Source organism: Puma concolor, chromosome D4, assembly GCF_028749965.1.
Source record: "Puma concolor isolate L17-30 chromosome D4, mPumCon1.1.hap2, whole genome shotgun sequence".
Classification (NCBI taxonomy): domain Eukaryota; kingdom Metazoa; phylum Chordata; class Mammalia; order Carnivora; family Felidae; genus Puma; species Puma concolor.
Window position 1 is genome coordinate 31,087,580 of NC_141679.1, and position 26,250 is coordinate 31,113,829.

Sequence of the window (26,250 nt, forward strand, 5' to 3'; positions counted from 1 at the left end):
CGTCTGCGCCTGGAACTAGTTTCCGGGCCCCACTGAGGATTCTTTCTCTTTCTTCAGTCGTGAACAGGACCTGCAAAAGCTGCTGGCAATCATCCCACGTGGGCTGATGGGTAAAAAGAACAGAGTCTAATAAATCAATAAGCCCTGCCGGTTTCTCGGAAAACTTAGGATTCTGAGCTTTCCAATTGTAGAGGTCACTAGTGGCGAAAGGCCAATAGTGATGGGGCTGATTCCCCTCCGCGTCTGGGGGTCCGGTGGCTCGCAGGGGCAGAATAGTGGAGTCGGCGGCGGAGGCGGATTGCCCCCTCTGAGCCCTTTGTCTGGTAAAGGGCGGGCTTCCCCCTGGAGCGTTTCCGCCTCCCGCTCTCGGAACAGCGTCTGCCTCCCCCGGAGGGGGAGGATGGTGTTCTTCCGGCATCCTAGAGGGGTTATACGGGGGAGGAAAAATTAATTCTTCTTCAGCACCCCCCTGTAGGACAGGGTAGAGGGGTGCTGAAGGCTGGGTAAGTCTTTTCCTCTTCTCTGTCTCCTGCAAAGCAAGAATGGGTTTTGGCTCCGGAGGGAGCAGGGTTAGGAAGGGCTTAAGCCAAGAGGGTGGGTCTTCTACAAGGTCCTGCCAAGTGATAATGTAAGGGAGCTGATCAAGATGGCCCGCCTTAGGCTGAGAGATGATACTCCTGACTCGGTGGATGGTAGGGAGGTCGAAGGTCCCCTCTGGTGGCCATCCAACATTGAAAGTTGGCCACTCGCTAGAACAAAAAAACTGCAACCGACCCTTTCGGACTTCCACACTGAGGTTGTTAGCTCTTCCCCTCACATCCTTAAAGTGATCAATCATAATACTTAGAGGAGTAGTCTGAGTCTGTCCCATAACGTCCGTCCAGTAAGTCCACAGAACAAAACAGAGAAGCACAAAAACAGACAAACAGAGGGCCCCTAGAAAGTCTTCCAACTCCATGGAAGCAAAACTGCAAGCTAGCTTAGACCTTTGAGGGGATTCCATGTCCCTCCAAAACCGATGAGGGGATTCCACGTCTCTCCAAAGACGACGGCCTCACGCCGACCAGCGGGAGTGACCCGCCTCGTCTCAGACCGTTGAGGGGATTCCACGTCCCTCCAGAAGGGAGAATCAGAACATCTTCCGAAACTCCTGGCCCGTGGTCCTCCAGTGCGTCCACTTAGACCGCGTCGGGCACTACCAGAATTCCAGAAATGAGCTCACACAGAAAAGACAGAACAAACAGACACTAACCGTGGCCAGTCAGGCTCTCCGGGTCAGGGGTCCCTCGGGGTTCTTGGGGATCCCGGGCCGAGCCCCCAAATGTTATGCCCAGAATTCGTGATCCCCAAAGACCACTAGGGAGCCGAGTCCGATGCAAAAGCAAAGAGCCTTTATTCGAGCTAGCTCGAGCTCAATCCCCTACCTGCACCGACGCAGCGGTGAGATACCAGGGAAAGAGAGCGAGTTTCAAAAGGACAAAGGTTTTATTGGGGCCTGGGGGCAGTTGGTGAGGTAATGGCTATGGCCTCAGCCGATTGGCTGGGGAAGGGTCCTGGGGAAGGGTCTGAGTCCTGTTAGGCAGGTGAGGGGGGGTTACTCAAGGGGAGGAGGTGTGGTCAAGGTGAAGGACACAGAACAAGATGGAGTCGGCTGGCGTAGGCCCGCCCTTTCACAAGTACATGAATGAATCTCACAGTTTTGAACAAAAGAATTAATGATTCCATTTATGTAAAGTTAATTTTTTTTAGAGTTGCACATACATGTAAGTGTATACAGAAATGCGAGGAAATGATTTTTGTTGAATATTTGAGGGAAATGAGTTGTCTCGAAATGTGAAGGAAGTTGTGCCCAGGAAAGAATATGTGAGGTCTCTGGGAGCCAGGCAGCTTATATACCATGCACTAGAGAGTGGTTGTATAGGAATTCATGTATGTCATCAGTTAACTTATACTGAAGAGATTTATGTGTATTTGTTTTAGTTTTCATTTTTTGAAGGTTAGAAAGAGACAAAGTAATGTGTGGGGGATACTTGCTATATATATTCCTCACAGATTCGTTTGTTTCTATAAAAGTTCAGATCTTGTCATTTGCTTTCTTAGTATGAACCTTCATGACCCTGTTTATAATGGCATTCTTCATCTCAAGCAGTTCATATCTCTCCTTGTTTTATTTTTCTTCTATGCGCTTATCAACTCTTCCTATTTCTGAAATCATATCTGAAAATCTCCACTTACCTGTACTATTTGACATTGTCATAGGGGTTGCTTCTTTTTCCCATACATTTTCTGCTTTCTGTGATGGTAGTAATCACGATTCCTGAAATCATTCCCTCTTTGGTTTTAATCCCACTTTTGTCTGTGCTTCTCTAAGAGCTTATTCACATTTGCTGGCCTGTTTAAAAGTTATTATCTTTAGTGCTTCAAATATAATGAGGCATGGAATAGGTAGTTCCTATATCCATAAATGGATATTTATGAGTAAACAGATTTTGATTACCAGTTTCTTTCTCCTCCTATGGCACATAAACCTAGGGTTTACATAATACTTAATATATGAAATTTGAAGTACTTACATTTTAGTGACTGTCAAATTACGAACCCCTCTTGTATTTCTTTCTGTTGCCTGCCACAATGTCAGGGCTTAAGCCAGTCTCCTAAGTGTTATCCATCCATGTGACATTCTTCCACACACCACTTTTCATCATCATATGTTTTTTCTGTACAGGTTCTTAAATAAATTCATTAATTTTAGCATCTGTCTCTGAACAGTCTGTCTTCTTTCTGCTCTTCTTCCCTTCATGCCTTGTCCTTTCCCATAATTTAAGCCTTTTTGCTTAATCCTGATGACTTTGCCCCACCTCAGGGCAGCTGTACTTCTGTGTCAGGGATTTGGATTCTTTGTTCTCAGCATGGCCAAACAAAATCTAATTTTTCCCTCACAATTCAAAAATCCTTGTCTTTTTCCACTTCTTTCATAATATTTGGTCCTACTGTCCTGCTTGCATAACTTCTTCCGTAAGTTTTGTCCTACTCTCATGCTCTCATGTTTTTCCTACTATCCTCCTATCAGGAAATCACTTTCAATTTCTGAATTGACTATCTCTGTCATCCTCATACTGATCTTTCAGCACTTCCCGACATTGTAGTTTTCCTTTGTACTTAATCTTTTCATATTCTCACTGCCTATGACATTACCCAAAACTATAGCCCTGCTCTATAACACCTCGGTTATTCTTATTCCTAGTTCAAGTTAATTGTTACATAATGCATCAAGTTCATCTTGCTCCGAAGTGACCAAATAACCTATGTGGCACATAAACATAGGGTTTACATAATACTTAACATATGAAATGTAAAGCAGTTACTTTTAGTGACTATTAAATTATGAACCCCTCTTGTATTTTTTCTGTTGCCTGCCATGATGTCAGGGCTTACACAATCCAGTCTCCTAAGTATTATCCATCCATGTGACATTCTTCTATATGTCACTTTTCATCATTATATGTTTTTTCCATACAAGTTCTTTTTTTTTTTTTTTCAACGTTTATTTATTTTTTGGGACAGAGAGAGACAGAGCATGAACGGGGGAGGGGCAGAGAGAGAGGGAGACACAGAATCGGAAACAGGCTCCAGGCTCCAAGCCATCAGCCCAGAGCTTGACGCGGGGCTCGAACTCACGGACCGCGATATCATGACCTGGCTGAAGTCGGACGCTTAACCGACTGCGCCACCCAGGCGCCCCTCAAGTTCTTAAATAAACTCATTAAATTGCTTAGCATGCCTGACCCAAAGTTAAGATCTCTCTCTCTCTCTTGTTTTCATTACTGCACATTGTAAGTTTTGGGTAAGATGCCTTCTTCTATAAAATAATCATGCAACATTTTAGTTTACTTTAATTTCTCCTTTTTGTAATCTTCCAAAGAGCACTTTTCCCTGCCTAGAAATCCACTAAAAAGATTTATTCTTCTATACTCTAGTATGTAATATAAATAAATACTTTACAATTGCATAGTGGACTAACTCCAAAACCAGATAGAGGAGAGGTATTTCATATTGATGCATACTGAAAGCACTATCCCAAATGCAGATGTCCAAGTTAGGTTTTTGTTCCCCTATCAGTTATATATAATTAACATGTAATTATTTAGTTACATGTAATTACTTATTCTGCTGTATCTTGGGTTACCAGTCTCATGAAATTGTGCTTTTTTGTTTTTTTTTTTGAGAGGAGGAAGTGTGAGTGGGGGAAAGGGGCAGAGGGAGAGAGAGAATCTTAAGCAGGCTCCACGGGAAGTGTGGAGCCTGATTTGGGGCTCAGTCTCACGACCATGAGATCATGACCTGAGCCCAGATCAAGAGTTGGATGCTTAGCTGACTGAGCCACCCAGGTGCCCAGAGATTTTATATTATATAAAAAAAATATATAAATTCTTACTCAGTGTACCTTAATGACCTGAAAGTTTTCTAAATGATGTAAGCTCAAAAGCATGTTTGTAAGAGTCTTCTCACTGAGGTGTCAGTAGTATGAATCACTTAGCACAGTCTTTTTCCTGAGCTCCGAGATTGTTCTTTGTTGATGGCACAAACTCTTCTGGCCTAGCTTATAGCAGAGCTTTTGAGCAAGCATCAGAGTTAAACAGAAGCCACCTTTAGATATCAGAATTGTAATGGCTGTGGCTAATTTGTTACTAATTTTCGAATGGGAAAAGTCTGATGTAGGTTCGTAATAAGAATGCACTGACAAGGAAATTTGATTATTTCTGTGATAGAAAAACCTAATAAAGCTAGTTTTAAAGAACAGTTTAAGGCAAAATTTCTTTAATGACAGTGTAATAAGCCTTTTTACAAAGAAGTGAATATTACATTGGATTCATTAAAATGCATGAATAAAATTTTATAGAGGGAAATCTTGTCATACAGCAATAATCCTGAGACGTAATACATCAATAATATACCATTAATGTATATGAATATCAAGTAAAGAGATTCAGTAAGTCTGGAGTAGAGCTTAGGGAAGTATGTCTGAAATCCATTCCCAGTTGAAAATTACTGACCTGAAAGATACTAGAGGTGTAAATAAGTAAAATTTTGGCCAAGGAAACATTGAAAATCATAACAAATAACTGACCATTCTATACTTTTATTGACTAATATGGAAAGTATTGTCAGCACTCTGATAAATATAGGAAAACTTGTTAGAAGTTTCTGTTTAATTTTCTGTGAATGTTTTGAACAGTGAAGGCATTGACAGATCTATACAAATTTATTTTGCATACAATTTCCAAAATATTTGTATTAATAATATTTTACATGTTCAAATTCAACACAAAGCAGGGTGAGCATCTCTTCTGATTTGTCTGTCTTTCCATGGAACTCTTGAAATAGTAACACATTAAAGAAACCTGATTAATTCTAGTATTTCTTTAATTTTTATTTGAAATAATGTAGATCAGAGGAAGTAGCAAAAATAGTGCAAATACTTAGGGTACCCTTCAACCACCTTCCTCCAGTGGTGACATCCTGGTAGCTGTAGTAGAGTATCAAAACCAGGAAACTAATGTTGGTACATTACTGCTAATGTACACACACACATACCTCTGTGCAGTTATAGCCCACGAATAGGTTTATGTAACTGCCACCACAGTTAAGATACAAAATTGTGAACATTACCATAAAAGAACGCTGGTGCTACCTTTTTGTATTCACACTCCCCCACACCCCACCCCCCAAGTGGTTGCCTTTGTCTCCCCTGGTGACCACTAATCTCTCTATTTCTATAGTTTTGCCATTTCAAGAAATAAATGGAATCATGCATCATATAACATTTTGAGATTTGCTTTTTTGTACCAACCATAATCCATTTGAAATTTAAATTATTCCATGTATCAATTTCTTTTTTATTAAAAAAAATTTTTTTTTAATGTTTACTTATTTTTGAGAGAGAGAGAGAGACAGAGCATGAACAGGGGAGGGGCAGAGAGAGAGGGAGACACGGAATGTGAAGCAGGCTTCAGGCTCTGAGGTGTTAGCACAGACCCTGATGCAGGACTTGAATTCACAAACCGTGAGATCATGACCTGAGCCAGTCAGATGCTTAACCAACTGAAACACCCAGGCATCCCTACAGGAACACAATCTTAAAGTTTGTGTTCCAATTTCTTGAATTGGAAGTCAGATGCTTAACCGACTGAGCCACCCATGTGCCCCCCCCCCCCACTCCATGTATCAATTTCATTCCTTTTTAAGGCTGAGTAGTACTCCATTGTATGATGTGCCAAAGTTTCTTCATTTATTAACCCATGGAAGGATACTTGGGTTGTTTCCAGTATTTCTCTGTTATAAATAAGGCAGCTGTGGGTATTTGTATGTATATTTTTTGTGTGAACATAATTTTCATTTCTCCGGGATAAGTACCCAAAGGTTGCAATTTCAGGTTCATGGGGTAGGCACATTTTTAATTTAAAAAGATATTGCCACTAATTTTCTGGAGAGGCTGTACCATTTACATTCTTTTTTTTTTTTAATTTTTTTAAATGTTTTATTTATTTTTGAGACAGAGAGAGACAGAGCATGAATGGGGGAGGGTCAGAGAGAGAGGGAGACACAGAATCTGAAACAGGCTCCAGGCTCGGAGCTGTCAGCACAGAGCCTGACGCGGGGCTCGAACTCACGGACCATGAGATCATGACCTGAGCCAAAGTCGGACACTTAACCGACTGAGCCACCCAGGTGCCCCTGTACCATTTACATTCTTAACATCACTGTGTGAGATACATTTTTTTTTCTGAATCATCACCAGCATTTGCTATTATTTCTATTTTTTATCTGTTTCAGTAGGTTTATAGTGATATCTTATTGTGATATCTTGTGTAGTGACATTTAGTTTCTGCTTCCCTAATGGCTAATAATGTTGGATGACTATTTATGTGCTTATGTGCTATATGTATATCCTTCTTTAGTGAAATACCTGTTCTGTCTTTTGTCCGTTATAAAATGGACTTGTTGGATATGTGGCTTGCAAATATTTTCTGTAGGTCTTTCATAGTACAAACATTTTTCATTTTGATGAAATCCTATTTAATGCATTTCTTTTAGAATGGATTATTATTTCTTCTAAGAACTCCTTGCCTAGCCCTGGGTCTCAAACTTTTTCTTTTTTTTTTTTCCTCTCAAAAGTTTTATAGTTTTATGCTTTACATTTAAACCCATATTAATATTTTTGCCTATGGATGTCTGGTTGTTTACCATTTGTTGAAAAAAAACTGTCCTTTCATTGAATTGCTTTTATACCTTAGTCAAAAATCCATGGACTGTGTTGGTCAGATTTTTGGTTTTCTTTTCTGTTTTCATTGATCTATGTTTATATTTCCTTGTCAGTACCACACTCTTGATTACTGTAGCTACTTAATAAGGCCTAACATATCATAGACTTTATTCTTCTTTGACAAAATTTTTTCAGCTATTATGGTTTCTTTGCCTTTTTATATATAGTTTAGAACAAGATTATCTATATATATATATAAAAAGAATCTTGCTGGAATTTTGGTAGGATGTGCATTAAATGTATAGAACAATTTGGGGGAAATTTTCTTCAGTAGATTGACTCTTATAGTCCACAACAAAGCTTGTTTCTCCATTTATTTAGATCTTTCTAGATTTAAGGTTAGATCTTTATGTAGATTTCTTTCATTAGTGTTTTGTGACTTTCAGTACACAGATCCTGCATGTGGTATTTTAGGTTTGTACCTAAGTAATTTTTTTTCTCTTTTTTTTTAATTTTCTTTTTTATTTTTTAAAATTTACATCCAAATTAGTTAGCATATAGTGCAACAATGATTTCAGGAGTAGATTCCTTAGTGCCCCTTACCCTTTTCGCCCACCCCGCCCACATCCCCTCCAGTAACCCTCAGTTTGTTCTCCATATTTATGAGTCTCTTCTGTTTTGTCCCCCTCCCTGTTTTTATATTATTTTTGTTCCCCTTCCCTTATGGTCATATGTTTTGTATCTTAAAGTCCTCATATGATTTTTGTCTTTCTCTGACTAATTTCACTTAGCATAATACCCTCCAGTTCCATCGATGTAGTTGCAAATGGCAAGATTTCATTCTTTTTGACTGCCGAGTAATACTCCATTGTATATCTATACCACCTCTTCTTTATCCATTCATCCATTGAGGGACATTTGGGCTCTTTCCATACTTTGGCTATTGTTAATAGTGCTGTTATAAACATGGAGGTGCATGTGTCCCTTTGAAATGGCACACCTGTATCCCATGGATAAATGCCTAGTAGTGCAATTGCTGAGTCGTGGGGTAGTTCTGTTTTTAATTTTTTGAGGAACCTCCATACTGTTTTCCAGAGTGGCTGCACCAGCTTGCATTCCCAACCTAGGTAATTTTTAGATTTGAGTATACAAATATATTTTATATTTTTCCTTGAAGGATATCTAGATTAAGACTCATGCAAAGTCAGAAATGTGGTGTAAATTAGGAAAGAAGGTAAGTGTAAGATTGTTTTTTGAGTTTCCCTCCCTAAATGGGGGAAGATAGCCTGACCAGACATTGCTGAAAATATTGTGGTCTTATAGAATTGTAGAGTGATAGTTTCAACTTCTTAAGTATATGCAGGTAGTGTAAAATTTTGTTTTCTAGAAAGATACCTCTTAACTCTTTCATTCTCCTCACCCTCCCACCCCCCTCACCATCCCCAGGTAGTGGGCTCTGGACCATCTTAGGTTTAGCAGAGGCCTGACATTACATAGAGTATGGGTAGCAGGATGGTTATAGTCAAATATATACAGTATTTTTTAATGATAGGTAAATATAAGAGATATTTCCATAATTTAAGGGAGCAGGTTGAAATGTGATTCTTAAGGTTCTCACAGTTGATAGACCAGATATGTTGAAAAGTACATAGAAAGCTGAGTTAAATATGGGACAAGGTTAAAACTAGTTTCAAGAACATGAGTGTGCACGTGAAAAGGTGAAACTTTGGATTTGGTGTCAATAAAGGTTTACTTTTGAACGAACTAATACAAACCAAAATACCAGAACGTTGAGTCTAATCCAGGTGAAAACATGTCTTCCTCCAGTCTCTTTTACACTTTATATTGGGCATTTATGGTTTTGAGAATAAGGAGAGGAGAAATTTGTGCCATGAATTCTTGGTGTTTATATGTGGAATGGAAATAGGGTTCCTCCAAATGGAAGCATGTTGCATAATGAGTATCCCTCCATTTTAATCTATATATTTGATAGTATAAGAAATAGATTCTGATGGTGTCCTTAATTCATACCCTCTCTCTGCTGGAACCCTTATGAAACCCTTGGGCATGATTTTTTAAATTCTCAATTTGAATTCATTCTCCTCTTGATTTTCCTGTTGCTAGTAACCAACTCTCTTAAAACCCTTACATTCCCAATTCATCATTCCTTTTGTTTATACCCACTTCTCTTCCCAAGTTTGTAAGTTATATAATCTAAATGCCAAATCCTTATGATATTCACTTCCATATTCTCTCCCCACTCCTTTTCCACTACAGTGGAATCTCTCCCTGAAATCTCTCCCTGAAGGAAAGTGAATATAATTAATATGTACTGTATTGTATACTGTGTTGTTGGGAGACTTAGCCGGAAACAAAAATGTCAAAAACTTAATAGGGCATTTGTATATAAGTCCTTTTTATATAAAAATTTTAAGTTTCATAAGGAATTTTTAACTTTCTCATTTTTAGAAGACTGCCAACTTGGTCTTTTAGAGAAGAGCCAGGAAAGCCAACACAAATATTTCTGTCAAGTCTTATTCAACAACAAGAAAACATTAACTACAGAGCAAGATAAAATTTCAGGAAAACCAGTTCATCGGGGCATAGACATTTTTCCTTCAAGAAAAATGCTCTCTAAATGTGACACTGATGTTCCTACATGCTTGGATCTCTATCTTTTGACCCCATATAGTTACTCAACCAAAGAGGCTTATGAGTTTAATGCATCTTCTTTCAATACTAGCAATGAGAGAACGAATAGTGGAGAGAAATATTTTGATTACAATAAAGATTTGCAAGTGTTTAGTCATGTGGAGGAACTTATTCAGGATCAGACTTTTCAGATTTTGGGGCAGTCTTTTGAACATAATGAACACGATAATGCTTTCCATGATAAGGCAACTTCTATTAAATGTTAAGAGTGCCTACATACAAGAGGGATCTTATAAATTTGGAAAAAACTTATGTGATAAATCAAACATTGTCTCTCCAAATATTCACATAGAGAAGAGTCATTCTGAATTTGATGAAGATGCATGTATTAAAACCGGGAACAATTTCAGTAAGGTTACTCCACTTCAGAGAACTGAAACAGGAGAGAAAACTTTAGGTCAAAAAGCACATTTCAGAGAATATCAGAGAACTCACACAGGAGTGAAATCCTTTGAATGTGGAAAAAAATTAAACCACAATTTAGCAATTACAGTGCAAGAGAGGATTTCCACAATAGAGACATCTTGTGATAATGACCCTTATAGGGAAACTTTCAGTTCTCAGTCGGCTTTCAGTCTACATCAGAGAATTCCCAGGAAACAAAAACAGTATGAGAGCAATGAATGTCAAGAATCTTTCTCTAGAAGTTCATCCCTCATTGTACATCAAAGAACTCACACAAGTGAGAAGCCCTATGAATGTAATGAATGTGGGACAGCTTTTTCCAGGAAATCATCCCTAGTAGGGCATCAGAGAAAACACAGAGCAGGGAAACCCTATGAATGTAAAGGATGCAGGAAAGCTTTTACCTATATGGCATGCCTCATAGTGCATCAGACGATTCACACAGGGGAGAAACCCTATGAATGTAATGAATGTGGGAAAACTTTCACCCAGAAGTCAAGCCTTGGAATACATCAGAGAACTCACACAGGAGAGAAACTCTATGAATGTAATGAATGTGGGAAGTCTTTGGCCTACCAACAACACTTCAGAGGACATCAGAGAATTCATGCAGTGGAGAAATCCTGTGGATGTATTAAATTGGGTAAAACTTTCAGCCATAAGGCAAGCCTAGGAATGCATCAGAGAACTCACACAGGGGAAAATCTATATGAATATAATGAATGTGGGAAAACTTTCACCTGCATGTCGCACCTTAGAAGACATGAGAGAACTCATACAGGGAGGAAGCCCTATCGGTGTATAGAATGTGGGAAAACTTTCCTCTGGGAGAAAATCCTGAAGATACATTGGAGAATTCACACAGGGGAGAAACCTTATGCATGTAATGAATGTGGGAGAGCTTTTACCTACATGTCACAACTCAGAGCACATCAGAAAAAGCACACAGGGCAGAAACCCCATGAATGTAATGAGTGTGGGAAGGCTTTCACCCGGAGGTCAAGCCTTGCAATACATCAGAGAACTCACACAGGGGAGAAACCCTATGAATGTAATGAATGTGGGAAAGCTTACAGCTGGAAGTCTAGCCTTGAACTACATCAGAGAACTCACACAGGGGAGAAGCTCTATGAATGTAATGAATGTCAGAAAGCTTTCACCCAGAAGTCAAGCCTTGTAATACATCGGAAAAGTCACACAGGGGAAAAACCCTATAAATGTAATGAGTGTGGGAAAGCTTACACCTGGAAGTCAAGTCTTGAACTACATCAGAGAACTCACACAGCAGACAGACTCCACAAATGTAATGAATGTGGGAAAGCTTTCACCTGCATGTCACGCCTCCGAGGACATCAGAAAATCCACACAGGAGAGAAACCTTATGAATGTATAGAATGTGGGAAAACCTTCCTCTGGAAGTCATTCCTGAGAATACATCAGAGAATTCACACAGGAGAGAAACCCTATGAATGTAATGTATGTCGGAAAGCTTATACCTGGAAGTCAAACCTTGAACTACATCAGAGAACTCACACAGGGGAGAAGCCCCATGAATGTAATCACTGTGGGAAGACTTTCACCCAGAAGTCAAGCCTTATAATACATCAGAGAACTCACACAGGGGAGAAACCCTATGAATGTAATGAATGTGGAAAAGCTTACACTTGCATGTCACGCCTCAGAGGACATCAGAGAATTCACACAGGGGAGAAACTTTATGAGTGTATTGAATGTGGTAAAACTTTCATCTGGAAGTCAATCCTGAGAATGCACTGGAGGAGGCATACACAGGAGAAGCCATATGAATGTAATGAATGTGGGAGAGCTTTCACGTACAAATACCACTTTAGAATACATCAGAGAATTCACACTGGGGAGAAACCCTATAAATGTAATGAGTGTGGGAAAGCTTACACCCAGAAGTCAAGCCTCCGAGGACATCAGAAAATCCACACAACGAAGCAACCCTATAAATGTATAGAATGTGGGAAAACATTCCTCTGGAAGTCATTGCTGAGAACACATCAGAGGAGGCATACACAGGAGAAGCCCTATGAATGTAATGAGTGTGGGAAAGGTTATACCTGGAAGTCAAGCCTTGAACTACATCAGAGAACTCACACAGGTGAAAAACCTCATGAATGTAATGACTGTGGGAAGACTTTCACCCAGAAGTCAAGCCTTATAATACATCAAAGAAGTCACAGGGGAAAAACCCTATGAATGTAATGAATGTGGAAAAGCTTACACCTGCGTGTCACGCCTCAGAGGACATCAGAGAATTCACACAGGGGAGAAACTCAATGAATGTATTTTTTTTTTAATTTTTTTCAACGTTTTTTATTTATTTTTGGGACAGAGAGAGACAGAGCATGAACGAAGGAGGGGCAGAGAGAGAGAGGGAGACACAGAATCGGAAACAGGCTCCAGGCTCTGAGCCATCAGCCCAGAGCCTGACGCGGGGCTCGAACTCACGGACCGCGAGATCGTGACCTGGCTGAAGTCGGACGCTTAACCGACTGCGCCACCCAGGCGCCCCTCAATGAATGTATTGAATGTGGTAAAATTTTCGTCTGGAAGTCCGTCCTCAGAATGCACTTAAGGAGGCATACACAGGAGAAGCCATATGAATGTAATGAATGTGGGAGAGCTTTCATCTACAAACACTACTTGAGAATACATCAGAGAACTCACACAGGGGAGAAACCCTATAAATGTGTTGAGTGTGAGAAGAGTTTTGTTCGGAAATCGGTTCTCATAGCACATCAGAGAATGCATGCAAGGAAGAAATGCTGAGTGTAATTAACGTGAGAAAGCTTTCATTTCCAATTTAACTTTCTAACCTTATGAGAAACCTCATTCTCAGAAATGAGTCTCAACTTAATGAAAGCATTAGAAAACTCCAAAAGGCGAGAAGTCTGATAAATGTGGTAATGTGGGAAGATTTTCAGTGGGTTGTCAGATGTAAAAAGCTAAGATGAAGAAAAATAGCTTTACTTTCAGGGTCAGTGGCTGGGCCTATGTAAATTTAAAGACATTAACAGGAAAAGAAAGTTTATTTCATATACACATGGAGGGATCTCACAGAAATCAAATGAAAACCCAAAAGAGGTGGTCAGACCTGGAAGTTTATATACCACTTTAACAAAAGAGCAATACATTTGCAAAGAAGTGTCCAGACAAAGGAAATGGGTTTTGAGCTTTTAGTGATGGTAAATTGTGGGAAAGTAAATATATGGGAAATGAATGGAAGACAAAGGTTATTTCAGTAAGGTGTGTTTATGCAGATATTGGTGCTATCTCTTTTCTTTTGGGAGACAGGATAGGAACACCTTCATAAAAGGAAATTTATGCCCTGCCTTTAGGTGCATAGGGGGAGGGTGAGAATTTTTTGCGTTTACAGTTTTTAAGTTGCTTTTGGTTCAAAATAATATGCCAAAGTGGCATGTTTTGGGGGGGTATATTCTGATCCCCTTCATCACATGGGAGAAACCATATAATTGTGATGGATGTAGGGAAGATTTCCACCAGCAGTTGACCATCAGGGTCAGAAAACTCATGGAATTGATCATATGAATGTAATGAATTTAGAAATACTTTCATCCAGACAAAATATTATATTACATCAGATAATTTAAACAATATAAACAGCCCTGTAAATGTCTTGGAATGCTTCCAGCCAGAAATCATACTTTTGAGAACATCAGAGAGAACTCAGAGGTTGAAAGTGTAAAGATGATGTATGCAGGGAGATTTTTCAGCCGCAAGTCAGGGCTAAGAAAAGATAGCAGAACTGAAAGGGGCTAAAACTTATTAAGCTAATGAACATGGATGCTCCTCAGGAAGTTCCTCACTATTCATAAGAGAACTGTCTTAATCTGTTGAGGCAGCTGTCAGAAAAATATCCTAGACTGGGTGGCATAAATAGCAAGCATTTATTTCTGTTAGTTCTAGAAACTGGAAAGGCAAAGGTCAAGGTGCTTGTAGATTTTGTTGTCTGGTGAGGATCCACTTCTTGGTTCACAGATGGCCATCTTTTGTCCTCATGAGGAGGAAGGGAGCACTTTGGGACCTCTTATAAAGGACACAAATGCAGTTCACGAGGACTTTGCTCTCAGTACTACCATCTTTCAAGGGCCTCCACTTCAAAATACCAGCACATTGGGGATTAGGTTTGAACATAGGAAATTTGGAAAAACACATACATTCAGTCTAGAGCAACAGCTTACACTGGAAGGAGACTTGAAATGTACATATAGTTTTTCAGCCACCAAGTATATAGACCTTGTTGGACATTAGGAAATTCTCTGGGGGAAAGAGCCACTGGAGGTAATGAATGTAGGAAAACACTGTTAATTCAACTCTCAGTAAACTTCCATTGTGGAGAAATGCAGGAAGTAATAATGTGAAAGGTTTTTTTTTTTGTCAAAAGATTGAATCTCACTAAGAGAATGAAGAAAATCTAGAAGGTAATAAATGTGTGATAACTTCAGCCAAAAGCCACCTTTCTCTGGACAACAAAATGCATTGAGTGGTAGAGACCTAATAGTATATTACCCAGATGAAAAATCTTATGAAGGTAATGGATTTGGGAAATCAATCTACAATAAATTCTATGTAGTAGAATGTGGATGCTGGTGTTAAATCCTGTCGTAGACTCTGGGTCTGGAGTTCTCTCTTGTCCAGCAAGAGAGTGGACACAGGATTAAAATGTGAGAGAGGCTAATGTCCGGGAGGAGACAACCCCAAGTAAGGGCCTTTTGCTGTATTTTTATGAGGGTCAGAAGGCTTATAAGTGTGCACAGAGAAACAATGAAACCGTGGATTAACTCAAGGACACGAGGGAAAAGAGGGTATTGAAGATATGCAGTGTTAGGGGTTTGGGTCAACACAAAACAAAGTCCTGGTGCCGGACAGATGGTTGTTCACAGCAGGAATGAGGCGCCACATCTGTTTATCTTAGCTAGCTTAGGGGATAAGACAGATAAGGTATGCTACCTCAGGGTCAATAAGATACCTTTTTTGTTGTTGTTGTTAATTAGCTCCTCTCTGGGCACCTTCGCCCTGCTATGGTCTATAGCCCTGTTTACCTATTTTGGTCCTTTCTTCCTGTGAAAACCGCTTTCTGCTATTGTACTAAGTTGGGGGTGCTTCTGCCCTGAATACTTAAGCTTGTTTACCTAAGATTACCTAAACACTGTGGATGTTTTCATTCTGAGATTTGCTGTTTCCATACCTTTCTATGTCCTATCTTGGGGGCCTTTGCCCTGTTGACCTAATCTTGTTTACCTTATCTTGGATGTGTTCATCTTGTGGCTATTTCTTTATGCCTTGTTAACCCATTGGTGCAAGCTCAGGGAATTCCTAAGCTTATTCCCCACAAAATCCCATGAAAGACATCTTCATCCTTTATATTCTGTGTGGTCTCCTGTCTCTACACTGAAGATGGAAGAGTGCTACCATGTGGAAGGAAGTGGGCTCAAGAATTGCTGTGCAGAGGGGCGCGTGGGTGGCTCAGTCAGTTAAGCGTCCAACTTTGGCTCAGGTCATGATCTCATGGTTGGTGAGTTTGAGCCCCACATAGGACTCTGTGCTGACAACTCAGGGCCTGGAGCATGCTTCAGATTCTGTGTTTCCCATCCCCGCCCCCCCACCCCCACCCCATGCTCTTGCTCTGTCTTTGTCTTCAAAAAGGAATAAATGTTAAAAAAATTTTAAGAAAAATTGCCTTTGCTAACAGTCTGACTTTTGTAAGGAAGAAAAAAACCTCTGTGCTGTTTGTAACTCACATATGCTAGACATCTCAGCTAACACGGGCTATGAATATGACCGTTTGAAAAGTGCAAGTTGGTATGTATCAGAAAAGCCATATGGGAGGAACTGGCAATATCCTGAATGACCATTAGCTATTAACCACAACTCTTTTGATTATTGCCAAGTAAATAATAGGATTTGTTTCCTGTTTCTTTTTGATTATATTATATACCTTTTGTAGTACTAGAAGTGTTCAGGATATCTCAGTACTTTGTACCAGGAATCACATGCTGCTGATTAGTCCCATTCATACTCATTGGATAATATGGTTAATGTAGTATCTTCCTTGTTTCCACAAAACTCATTTTATCCTTTAATATCTTGTGAGATGATACATTCAGGCTATACAAATATCCTCTTAGTTTCACTCATTAATTTAAGCATTTATTTCTGATGTTGCCCAAATCAATTATTACTATAGTTGCAAAAACATGAAATTTTTTCACCATTATTCCTCTGCATATCATGGTATGGAAATTTTTGTTTTTTTACAATTTTTTATTTATGTCTGTATACTCAGATTCTTCATTTGGTAAATTATAATCTTTAACTCTTGTTACTGACATATTTATTTATTTTATGCTCAAATTATCTGAGATAAGGCCAGCAGAATTTCATTCAAATTAGCTCTTGTGTCCTTTGATATGTTTCTAATGTCATTTTGCTTTTTCAAACCACTCTTTTACTCCTTCTGATCATGATAATGTTTAAGCTGTCTTTGTAATAGTTTACATTATATACAGGCCAAGTCCTTTATTCATTTTATCCACCCAAATATTAAGGTTTTCTAAAATACTTAGAATTTTAAGCCAACTTTAAACAGATTTTAGAATTCTGATTGGAATAGCATTTAATTTCATGTCAGGTACCCACTAGACATAACCAAGTCAACCAGTTGGCTTAGTTTTGTTCCTGACAAACCCAGAAACACAGTCCTAATGATATGAGGTCAGGTCTTTCCTGCTTTTCCTTTTTGTGAGCACATGTCCAGAGGATGCTCCCCAACACCACTTCATGCACTAGAGAATGTTATCAGCCCTAAGCATTAATGATTCTTCATACCATATAGATCTTTTTTTAAGTTTTTTTTTTAAAGTGTTTATTTTTTAGAGCATGAGCAGGGGAGGTGCAGAGAGAGAGAGGGAGATACAGAATTGGAAGCAGGCTCCAGTCTCTGAACTGTCAGCGGAGAGCCTGATGCAGGACTCCAACCCACAGATCATGAGATCATGACCTGAGCCAAAGTCAGACACTTAACTGACTGAGCCACCCATGTGCCCCCATATGGATCTCTTTTTTTTTTTTTTTTCCCTGTCTCTATAAATTGTTCCAACAAATGGTACATTCACCTGGGGATCCTGGTGAGATTAAATTTTGTTTATCTGCTTTTATATCATTTTCTTAGTACTGTAGGCACATAAACCTATTTACAGGTTTTTGCACTGTTGAATGCAATGATATGCTTGAAGAGCATTCTCAGCTTTTCAGTGCTCACCCAGGTCACCATTTCCATGTGTGTCTGGTTGAATTACTACGAATTTCCTGCCTGCTAAATTGACTGTAGGTAACCAGGACACCAGGCAACCCAGCTATATAACCCACCTAGAAGGAAGGAATCTGGGGTGTGTTGCCAAGGTAGATGGCAGCTGCTTCTTTTTCAGGCTTAGGCTCCTCTGCTAGAATCTTGAATGGGAGGCCACGGTGAGTACATCTTCAGTATAAGGTAAGTAGGTGAATTGCAAATATATATGTGAAACTACTTATATGTGGTTAGCACCAACATGCTTTAGAAAGCTCAAAACAACCATTGAAGACCTGTTCTCTGTGTGTCAGTGTGTGTTAAGGATGCAGGCAATGATGCCAAGGATCTGTTTGCAAATAAACGTGGATCCTTGGCCTAGGGTTGATGTGAATATATGCAGGCTAAAGTTCCATGAGGTTTAGCAGATACTATCTTTTGGTTGAGAGCTAAACAATGGTATCAGATGTGTAGTACTGAGAGATGTAGGCATTTGGGGCCATACATTGTTGAGGATCACCTTGAGCATTCAGTGAAAATCATGTCTGAGGAGTTGGACTATATCCTAGAACAGCCTCAACAAACAGGTCTATGGGTCAAATCTGGTTCGATTGCCTGTTTTGTACAACTTACAGGCTAAGAATGGCTTTATATTATTACATAATGCAAAAAAAATTAAATGGATTTTTTTACAGGTGAAATGATGTTAAAAATTGTTTTTTTATTTTAAAGTTTTATTGAAAAACATCTTAATTTGCTTGTCTGGCTACTTTCTTTCACACTACAACAGCAGTTTAATAGTTGCAACCTAGAGACTTTCATTGTGGCACTTGGGTTGCTTCACATTGCTGCTCGAAGTATTAGAAATCCCAGCATTGCGGTTATAACCTGGCAGCATTTTGTGTTTCACTTTAAGTGCCATATTGCAAAATTTTAAAAAGTTACTGGTGAATATGTCAAAATAAAAGATGAAAAATTGACTTTTAAAGTACAGTGGGATGTAGGTTTTGTTGAACTGGTTGTCAGTGCTTTTAGAAATGAAAGTGGTGACATTCTAGATGTGTTCAAAGTGTACTATGTGCATACGTAGTACATAGGCATAGGCATTATACAAAGCCCTCATCAGAATACTCCCATCTCACAGGTAAGCAATTGTCATGAAAGTTAGAAGATTTTAAACAGAGCATTTCATTGCCTAATTCTCATGGTAAAGAAGAAAAAGTGGTTGCTGTTAAACCAAGTTTTTAATAGCTTGGTTATTAGCCAGGAAAGGGAAACTTCAGTAATGATGAATTAATTAGATTGTATGTGATTGCAGCAGTTGAATTTGCAAATCCAGAGAAAAACTTAAGATTCTTAAGATTCTCTTTTGGTGATGATACATGCCTTAAGAGTTGAGGACAGTGGGAGCAACATTAACAGTAAAGAAACATCAGATATTTTAGGTGCCTTTCCTTGGCTGTTGGTGAACCAACAGTTGATTACCAGTACTGCTCTGTTGCTGTTTATTCAAGGTATCGCTTTAACTCTGAAGAATTAACCTCTATGAACAGTCTGTGTAGAACAAAAACAGTTGAAAATATTTTAAAACAAGTTGTGAAAACACTCAACCTGAACTGGAATCTGCCAGGATGAGTAACAACTGATGGTGGTAAAAATATGTGAAGAGCAGGAAAAGGTGTAGTTGGGGAAGTTTAGAAACTGTATTCATTTCCTTTAAAAAAAAAAATTATGTTTATTTGGTTTTGAGAGACAGAGTGCAAGCCCGGGAGGGGCAGACAGAGAGGGAGACAGAATCTGAAGCAGGCTCCAGTCTCCGAGCTCTCAGCACAGAGCCCGTCATGGGGCTTGGATTCAACAAACCATGAGGTCATAACCTGAACTGAAGTCAGACTGAACCACTCAGGTGCCTCACCTCTTTTTTTTTTTTTTTTTTAAGTTTATTTATTTTTGAGAGAGAGGGGGAAGGGCAGAGGGAGAGAGAATCCCAAGCAGGTTCTGTATTACCAGTGCAGAGCGTGATGTGGTGCTCTATCCCATGTACCATGAGATCATGACCTGAGCTGAAATCCAGTCAGATGCTTAACTGAGTCACCCGGGTGCCCCAGAAACCTTATTCATTTCTATTCATCAAAAGGTACATTGCCAAAAGTATTTTAATATGTCAAGTTAATGAATTGTGTGAACAGTAAAACTTCACTTACTCTCATGGACTTAATGAGATCCATGAATTTTTTTCAGAACTAGAAGCTGAATATTTTGACTTGAACTACCACCACAGATTGCCAATGATTTAGTAGCAGTAAATATTGTGAATTTTTTTTGAGCTCATATCCATGATTAAAATTTTTCTGAACAAGAAAAATGGCCCTTAGCACTGTTAATAGACTGTGCATATTTTTGCAAATTAGCTTTTGCCACAGACTTGATTTCTCTGGATTTAAGTTAGAAGGTAAAACAATACTTCTGTGTGAAGTACTGTGGTAGTCATTTCAACAACGAGTCATAAATAATATCCAAATACTATATACTGTGTAGTCAACAAATAAGATCTCCATTCCCACATTTTCCAGAATCAAACTATTCTAATAGCATTTTTTTTACTTTAATGCAAGTATGAAGAAAATTTCCTTACTTAAAAATGTATTCAGTTCTTGGGGCTCCTGGGTGGCTCAGTGGGTTAAGTGTCCAACTTTCGCTCTGGTCATGGTGTCACTGTCCGTGGGCTCAAGCCCTGCATCAGATTCTGTGCTGACAGCTGAGAGCCTGGAGCCTGCTTTGGATTCTGTGTCTCCCTCTCTCTCTGCCCCTTTCCTGCTTATGCTCTGTCTCTCTCTCTCTCAAAAATTAATAAACATTTAAAAAAATTTATTCAGTTCTGTATATTTGAGGAACTGCTATCTAATACTGGAAGTGATTATTCTGCAATATAATAACCTCTTGAGAGGGGCGCCTGGGTGGCGCAGTTGGTTAAGCGTCCGACTTCAGCCAGGTCACGATCTCGCGGTCCGTGAGTTCGAGCCCCGCGTCAGGCTCTGGGCTGATGGCTCGGAGCCTGGAGCCTGTTTCCGATTCTGTGTCTCCCTCTCTCTCTGCCCCTCCCCCGTTCATGCTCTGTCTCTCTCTGTCCCAAAAATAAATAAACGTTGAAAAAAAAAATTAAAAAAAAAAATAACCTCTTGAGAGGCAAATATCTAGAGAAATCTCAAACAATTCTGTAATACTTTTCCTAGTAATAAATATGCTCAGTCAAAAGCAGTACTCAGTATTTGTTTGTATGTATCTGTGTGGACAGACTGTTTTAAAGATGAAATATATAAAATCTCATTACAGATCGGCATTAAGTGAACATTTGCAATTTTGATATAACAGTAACTTTGAACTCTAATCTTAGAACTTAATTCTCATTCGTAGACCTGTATTGCATAAAGTTGTACTTATTTTTAAACTTAGAATTTCATGACTATCAATTTTGGCTAAATTTTTTCTCACTAAGGATCTGTGTAATAGCCTTCACTTTGGCTCTTCACAACATCTAAAATATGTACTATTTGAGGGGCGCCTGGGTGGCGCAGTCGGTTAAGCGTCCAACTTCAGCCAGGTCACGATCTCACGGTCCGTGAGTTCGAGCCCCGCGTCAGGCTCTGGGCTGATGGCTCAGAGCCTGGAGCCTGTTTCCGATTCTGTGTCTCCCTCTCTCTCTCTGCCCCTCCCCCGTTCATGCTCTGTCTCTCTCTGTCCCAAAAAATAAATAAACGTTGAAAAAAAAAATTTTAAATATGTACTATTTGACTCCTTGCAGAAAAGAAAAGTGCTCAGATACTACCCTAGTGAAAGGAACTGAAGTCAGAATTAAGTGTTGTAGACCGTAATAGAATTAATGTGTTCTAGACCACACTAGACATAATGATACAGAAGTAACAGGTCTGACAGATCCAGTTGGGTTCACTGGTAGTCAAATTGCTGGCCTGAACAAAACTCAAATGTTATATATTGGAAGTCAGCATAATCCAGTGGAGTGAGTTGAATAGTGTCTCCCCAAATTTGATGTCCATTCAGAACCTTAGTGGAAATAGAGTCTGTGGGTGTAATTAAGGTAAGGTTTGAGATGAGATTATATTGGATTAGGTTGAATCCTAAATCCTCATGAGAAACAGACCAGGACATGCCAGGACACAGAAGACAGGAAGAGAGAGGCAGTGATGTGTCTGCAAGTGGAGGAGTACTGGCATCCACCAGAAGCTAGAAGAAGAAAGGAAGGATCCTATAATCCTGAGTGTGGCCATGCTGACACCTTGATTTTTAAATTTCTGTTTTAGGCCACAAAGTTTGTGGTAATTTGTTAAAGTAGCCCTAGGAAGTTACCACATCTACAGTCTCCATGACATTTTATGTAAAGTGTTTAGCCTAAGTCAGTAATTTCCTGACATGCATGATGTGACCCAAAAAGAAGAGAAATAAGTGCTACTAAAAAAGGTCTGAATTGACCCAGATGTTGTAATTACAAGACATGGATTTTGAAGCTGCTTGTCTAATATGTTTGAAGGTTCAAAGGAGAAAAATGAGGGAGCAGGTGGGCGCCTCGGCAGAGAAGGCAAGTATAAAAATAAAAGGAAATTCTAGAACTGAAAAAGTATGTGTAATGTTAAGCCAGGGGTGAGTTTAATAATATAGTGCAGATTATAGATGTATATCAGCAGTTATGAATTGAAAATTTGAAAGAAAATTGTTTTAAAACATTTAAACAAGGCCTTAGTTATCTTTGGAAAATATCAACTGATCCAACATGTAACTGAGTGAAAAGGAGAGTTACAAAATATTTCATGTGACAGGCAAATTATTTGAAGAAATAGTGGTTGAATATGTGCAAAATTTGGTGAAAAATACCTTACACATTAAAGAGAATTTCAGCAAACCCAAATAAGTCTAATAAGCAAACTATACCAGTACCCTGATAAAGATAAAATCATAAGAGATTCCAAAAAAGGTAGTAAACAGGTATGGACAACCACATAAGTGACCACAGACAGCAGAAATGGTGGAGGCCAGAACATAAAATGACCTTTTGAAGTGATGGGGGCTCGATTCAAAATTCTATGCCATATAATTCAAAAGAGGCTGAAAGTTGAGAGTTCACTACTTGAAGACCTTGTTCTAGAAACAGCTATTTGCCTCCCAAGATCAGTGGTAAGGAGTTTGGTTGTCACAACTCAAAGTGCCTGGACTCTAGTGCAGGAAGGCCTAGGGTGCTTCTAAACCTCTTACACTGCACAGGACAGTCTGCCACTACACCAATATAGCAGTAGTTCCGGGGTTCAGGGCTGGTCTAGAGGAATTGTCCCAGAACATGCAATGACGGTAAAACATGGAGCTTTCCACTGCCTGCTTCTAGATTTATGTTGAAATAGTGCAGGCAGCCCCCTGCCAGGAGTTAAGCTGCACAAAATTAGAAGGGGCTTAGACCCCAGTGTTAAGTAAACATTCAGTTACTTCTATGAGGTCTTAAGTGCTCCACGAATTACAGGAATTTTAAATGCTCAAACGGAAAAAAGGGCAATGAATAATCCTAGAAAATGCAAACAGTGCTCTTGGGATTTAGGTTTAGGCACCAGCTGAATCGGAAACAGGGAGTCAGGATCTTGGCATTGGCTCAGAAAATGTGGTTGGATTTTTCAGATCAGTTGCACTCAAGAAATTTCTCTTTTCCCAAGATACACCCCTCCACCCCCAGAGCTCTGCCAAGTAGGAGTCAGGATGGCAGCCACTGTGGTTCTTGAAGACGAAGGGAAGGACTCCAGGTACTAGTCCTCTCCTCCGTGGCTCCCAAAGTCGGGAGATGTGGGCAGGCCTCCCTTGCACACCCTCAATGGACGGTGTTGTTACTCTCTACAGACCCCAGGAAGGAGGTGGCCCTGAAGGACACTGGCTCGTGTGCAGTGAGCGCGTTGGCACAGGAGGGACTCAAGTTCTCTCTGCCTTTGGGTCAGGCTATGACCCCCACCGAAGGGCTCAGGCCCGGGGGAGTGCGGTAGGGGTGCTTATCAAGTAGGGGTCGCGGACAGCAGGAGCTGCGGGGTGCGGGGGGGGGGGGGGGGCTCTTGTAAGCGTAGCCGCAGTGGCCGCGGGCCTGCGTTTAACGGGGTGCGTGTGGAGCCGCCTGCTGGTCTGGTCAGACCAGGCCGGACCGCAAACAAGCCGCGCCCCCTGGTTCTCTGCGCCAGGGGTACTGGCGTTCGACGTCCAACTCCGGAAGTCCGCTGGGCCCAGCCCGTGAAGAAGGGTTGCAGTCAGAAACTCAGGGATACTAGGGAGAGACTCTGCTATGGGCCCCGCCTCCCACACGAACGCGGTGCGCAGCGGCCAAGGTGTCAAGGGGACAGCACGGCCCGGCCTCTGAGAACTATGCCCGGTGAATACCCCGGCGGCGGGCCCTGCGCCACGACTGTCCACACGTGACCTTTTTCTCCTTAGGGGTACGATTTATGGAGTGAAGGAGCACCGCTTCCTCCCAGGCTCCGCAGCCCCGCTCAGGCCAGGAGCCCAGGAGGCGTCTCCGTGGGCCAGCGGCGCCCTGGCCTTCGTTTGGCCCTCCGGGTCTCCGTCCCAGCACAGCGGTTGGCGCGAGTTGGGGACGGCCGGGGGCGTGACACTCGTCAGCACGAACCGCGAGCACAGCGCGAGGAGCACTTCAATCTAAGGCCCCCGAGGATAGGCCGGAACTAAGGGCTGTGCCAACTGGAGGGGCTGCGAGTCTGTGAAAGCCCCCGGGAGGCTGAGCATGTATAATCCGTTAAAATGAGTTCACTTATGAGCTAAAGAGGTAGGAGATTTCATACTGCTCCTTGACCTAAAAATTCTAAATCTTGTTACTTTGACCCACACGTGTCTATATGTTATATAAACTAAAGAGAGGAACGGTGAGAAAATTGTCCGGTTGATTCCTCTCCAACATTTCCGCCCTCCCCTCATGCCTCTTCAAATAAAAACCTACACATGCAGAGCCTTAGAGTTTTTACTGATGGATTATTGGGGCAATTCTTTGAATTGACTGTGAAATCCATTAATAGGGCCCATTAGCTTTTTTTTTTTTTAACTTAAAGCCTTTATTTTCAAATAATTGTAGATTCACAGGCAAAAGTACAGAAAGGACCTTGTATACTTCATCCAGATTCCTTAAATGGCAACATTGTACATAATTATGGCACAGTATGAAAACCAGGAAAATGACATTGACACAATTCTAACAGGCTACATGCTTTAGATTTCAAGTTATTACACTATGTGGGTTTTTTTTCCATTTAAAAATTTTTATCACTTTATTGAGATATAATTGACATATAACATGTAATTAGTTTCATGTGTACGATATAATTAAATGTATATATTTTGAAATCACATTAAGTCTAGTTAACATCACCACATAGTTACAATTATTTTCATGATGTGAACTTTCAAGGTCTACTCACAGCAACTTTCAAATATACAGTACAGTATTATTAGACACTACACAACACTATGCAATTAATTTATAATTTATTTTTACCTTATGACCCCCTTCACTCATTTTTCCTATCCCCCAACCGCAGCCTCAGGCAACCACCAATCTATTCTCTGTATCCATAAGCTTGGGTTTAAAAAAACTTTGTTTGAGATTCCATATGTAAGAGACTATACTTGTTTTCCTCTGAGGTTTTTCACTTAGCATAATGCCTCTGGGTCCATCCATAGTTTTGTAAATAGCAAGCTTGTTTTATGTATGAATAAAATTCCATTGTGTGTCTGTCTGCATCTGTGTATCTATATACATACCATAGTTTTTTTTGTTTGTTTGTTTTCATAGTTTCTTTATTCATCCATGGATGGACACTAAGGTTGTTTCTGTATTTTGGCTATTTTAAATAATGCTGCAGTGAACATGGGGTTCATATACCTTTTTGAGTTATTGCTTTGTTTTCTTTGGATAAATATACAAGAATGGAATTGCTGGATCATACAGTAGTTCTATTTTTAATTTTTTTGAGGAACTTCCAAAATGGCTGCATCAATTTACATTCCTGCCAGCAGTGCATCAAAGGTTCCCTTTTACCACTTCCTTGCCACCACTTGTTATTTTTTATCTTTTTGATAATGCCATTCTAACAGGTGTGAAGAAGTATCTCGTGGTTTTGATTTGCATTTCTCTGATGATTAATGGTGTTGAACATCTTTTCATGTATCTATTGGCCCTCTGTAAGTCTACCTTGGAAAAAATGTCTTTTCAGATCTTCTACCCATTTTTAAATTGGATTATTTGGGTTTTTTTTTTTTTAATGAACTGTGTGTGATCTTTACATATTTTAGATATTAGTCCCATACTAGATATATGATTTGCAAATATTTTCTCCCATTCAGCAGGTGTCTTTTCATTTTGTTGATTATTTTCTTTGCTGTGCAAAGCGTTTTTAGTTTAATGTAGTTCCATTTATTTATTTTTACTTTTGTTGCTTTTGCTTTTGGTGTCAGATTTAAAAAATCATTCCCAGGGAGCTTATTGTTT

General features: G+C 39.9%; 1 protein-coding gene and 1 long non-coding RNA gene across 2 annotated transcripts in view; both read left to right on the forward strand.

Moving 5' to 3' along the window:
* LOC112868657 (uncharacterized) overlaps nt 1-14,188 on the forward strand; it is a 36,843-nt gene extending 22,655 nt beyond the window's left edge. The window contains 4 exon segments of the mRNA XM_086683939.1: nt 9,734-10,167; nt 10,169-12,588; nt 12,590-12,690; nt 14,061-14,188. Coding sequence (XP_086540065.1) covers nt 9,734-10,167; nt 10,169-12,588; nt 12,590-12,690; nt 14,061-14,188 — 3,083 coding nt within the window.
* Nucleotides 14,189-21,485: 7,297 nt separating this feature from the next.
* On the forward strand, nt 21,486-25,502 carry LOC147574794 (uncharacterized). The gene is made up of 2 exons (XR_015243513.1): nt 21,486-23,512; nt 23,607-25,502. It is a non-coding gene; the product is annotated as an uncharacterized LOC147574794 (long non-coding RNA).
* The last annotated feature ends 748 nt before the right edge of the window (nt 25,503-26,250 follow it).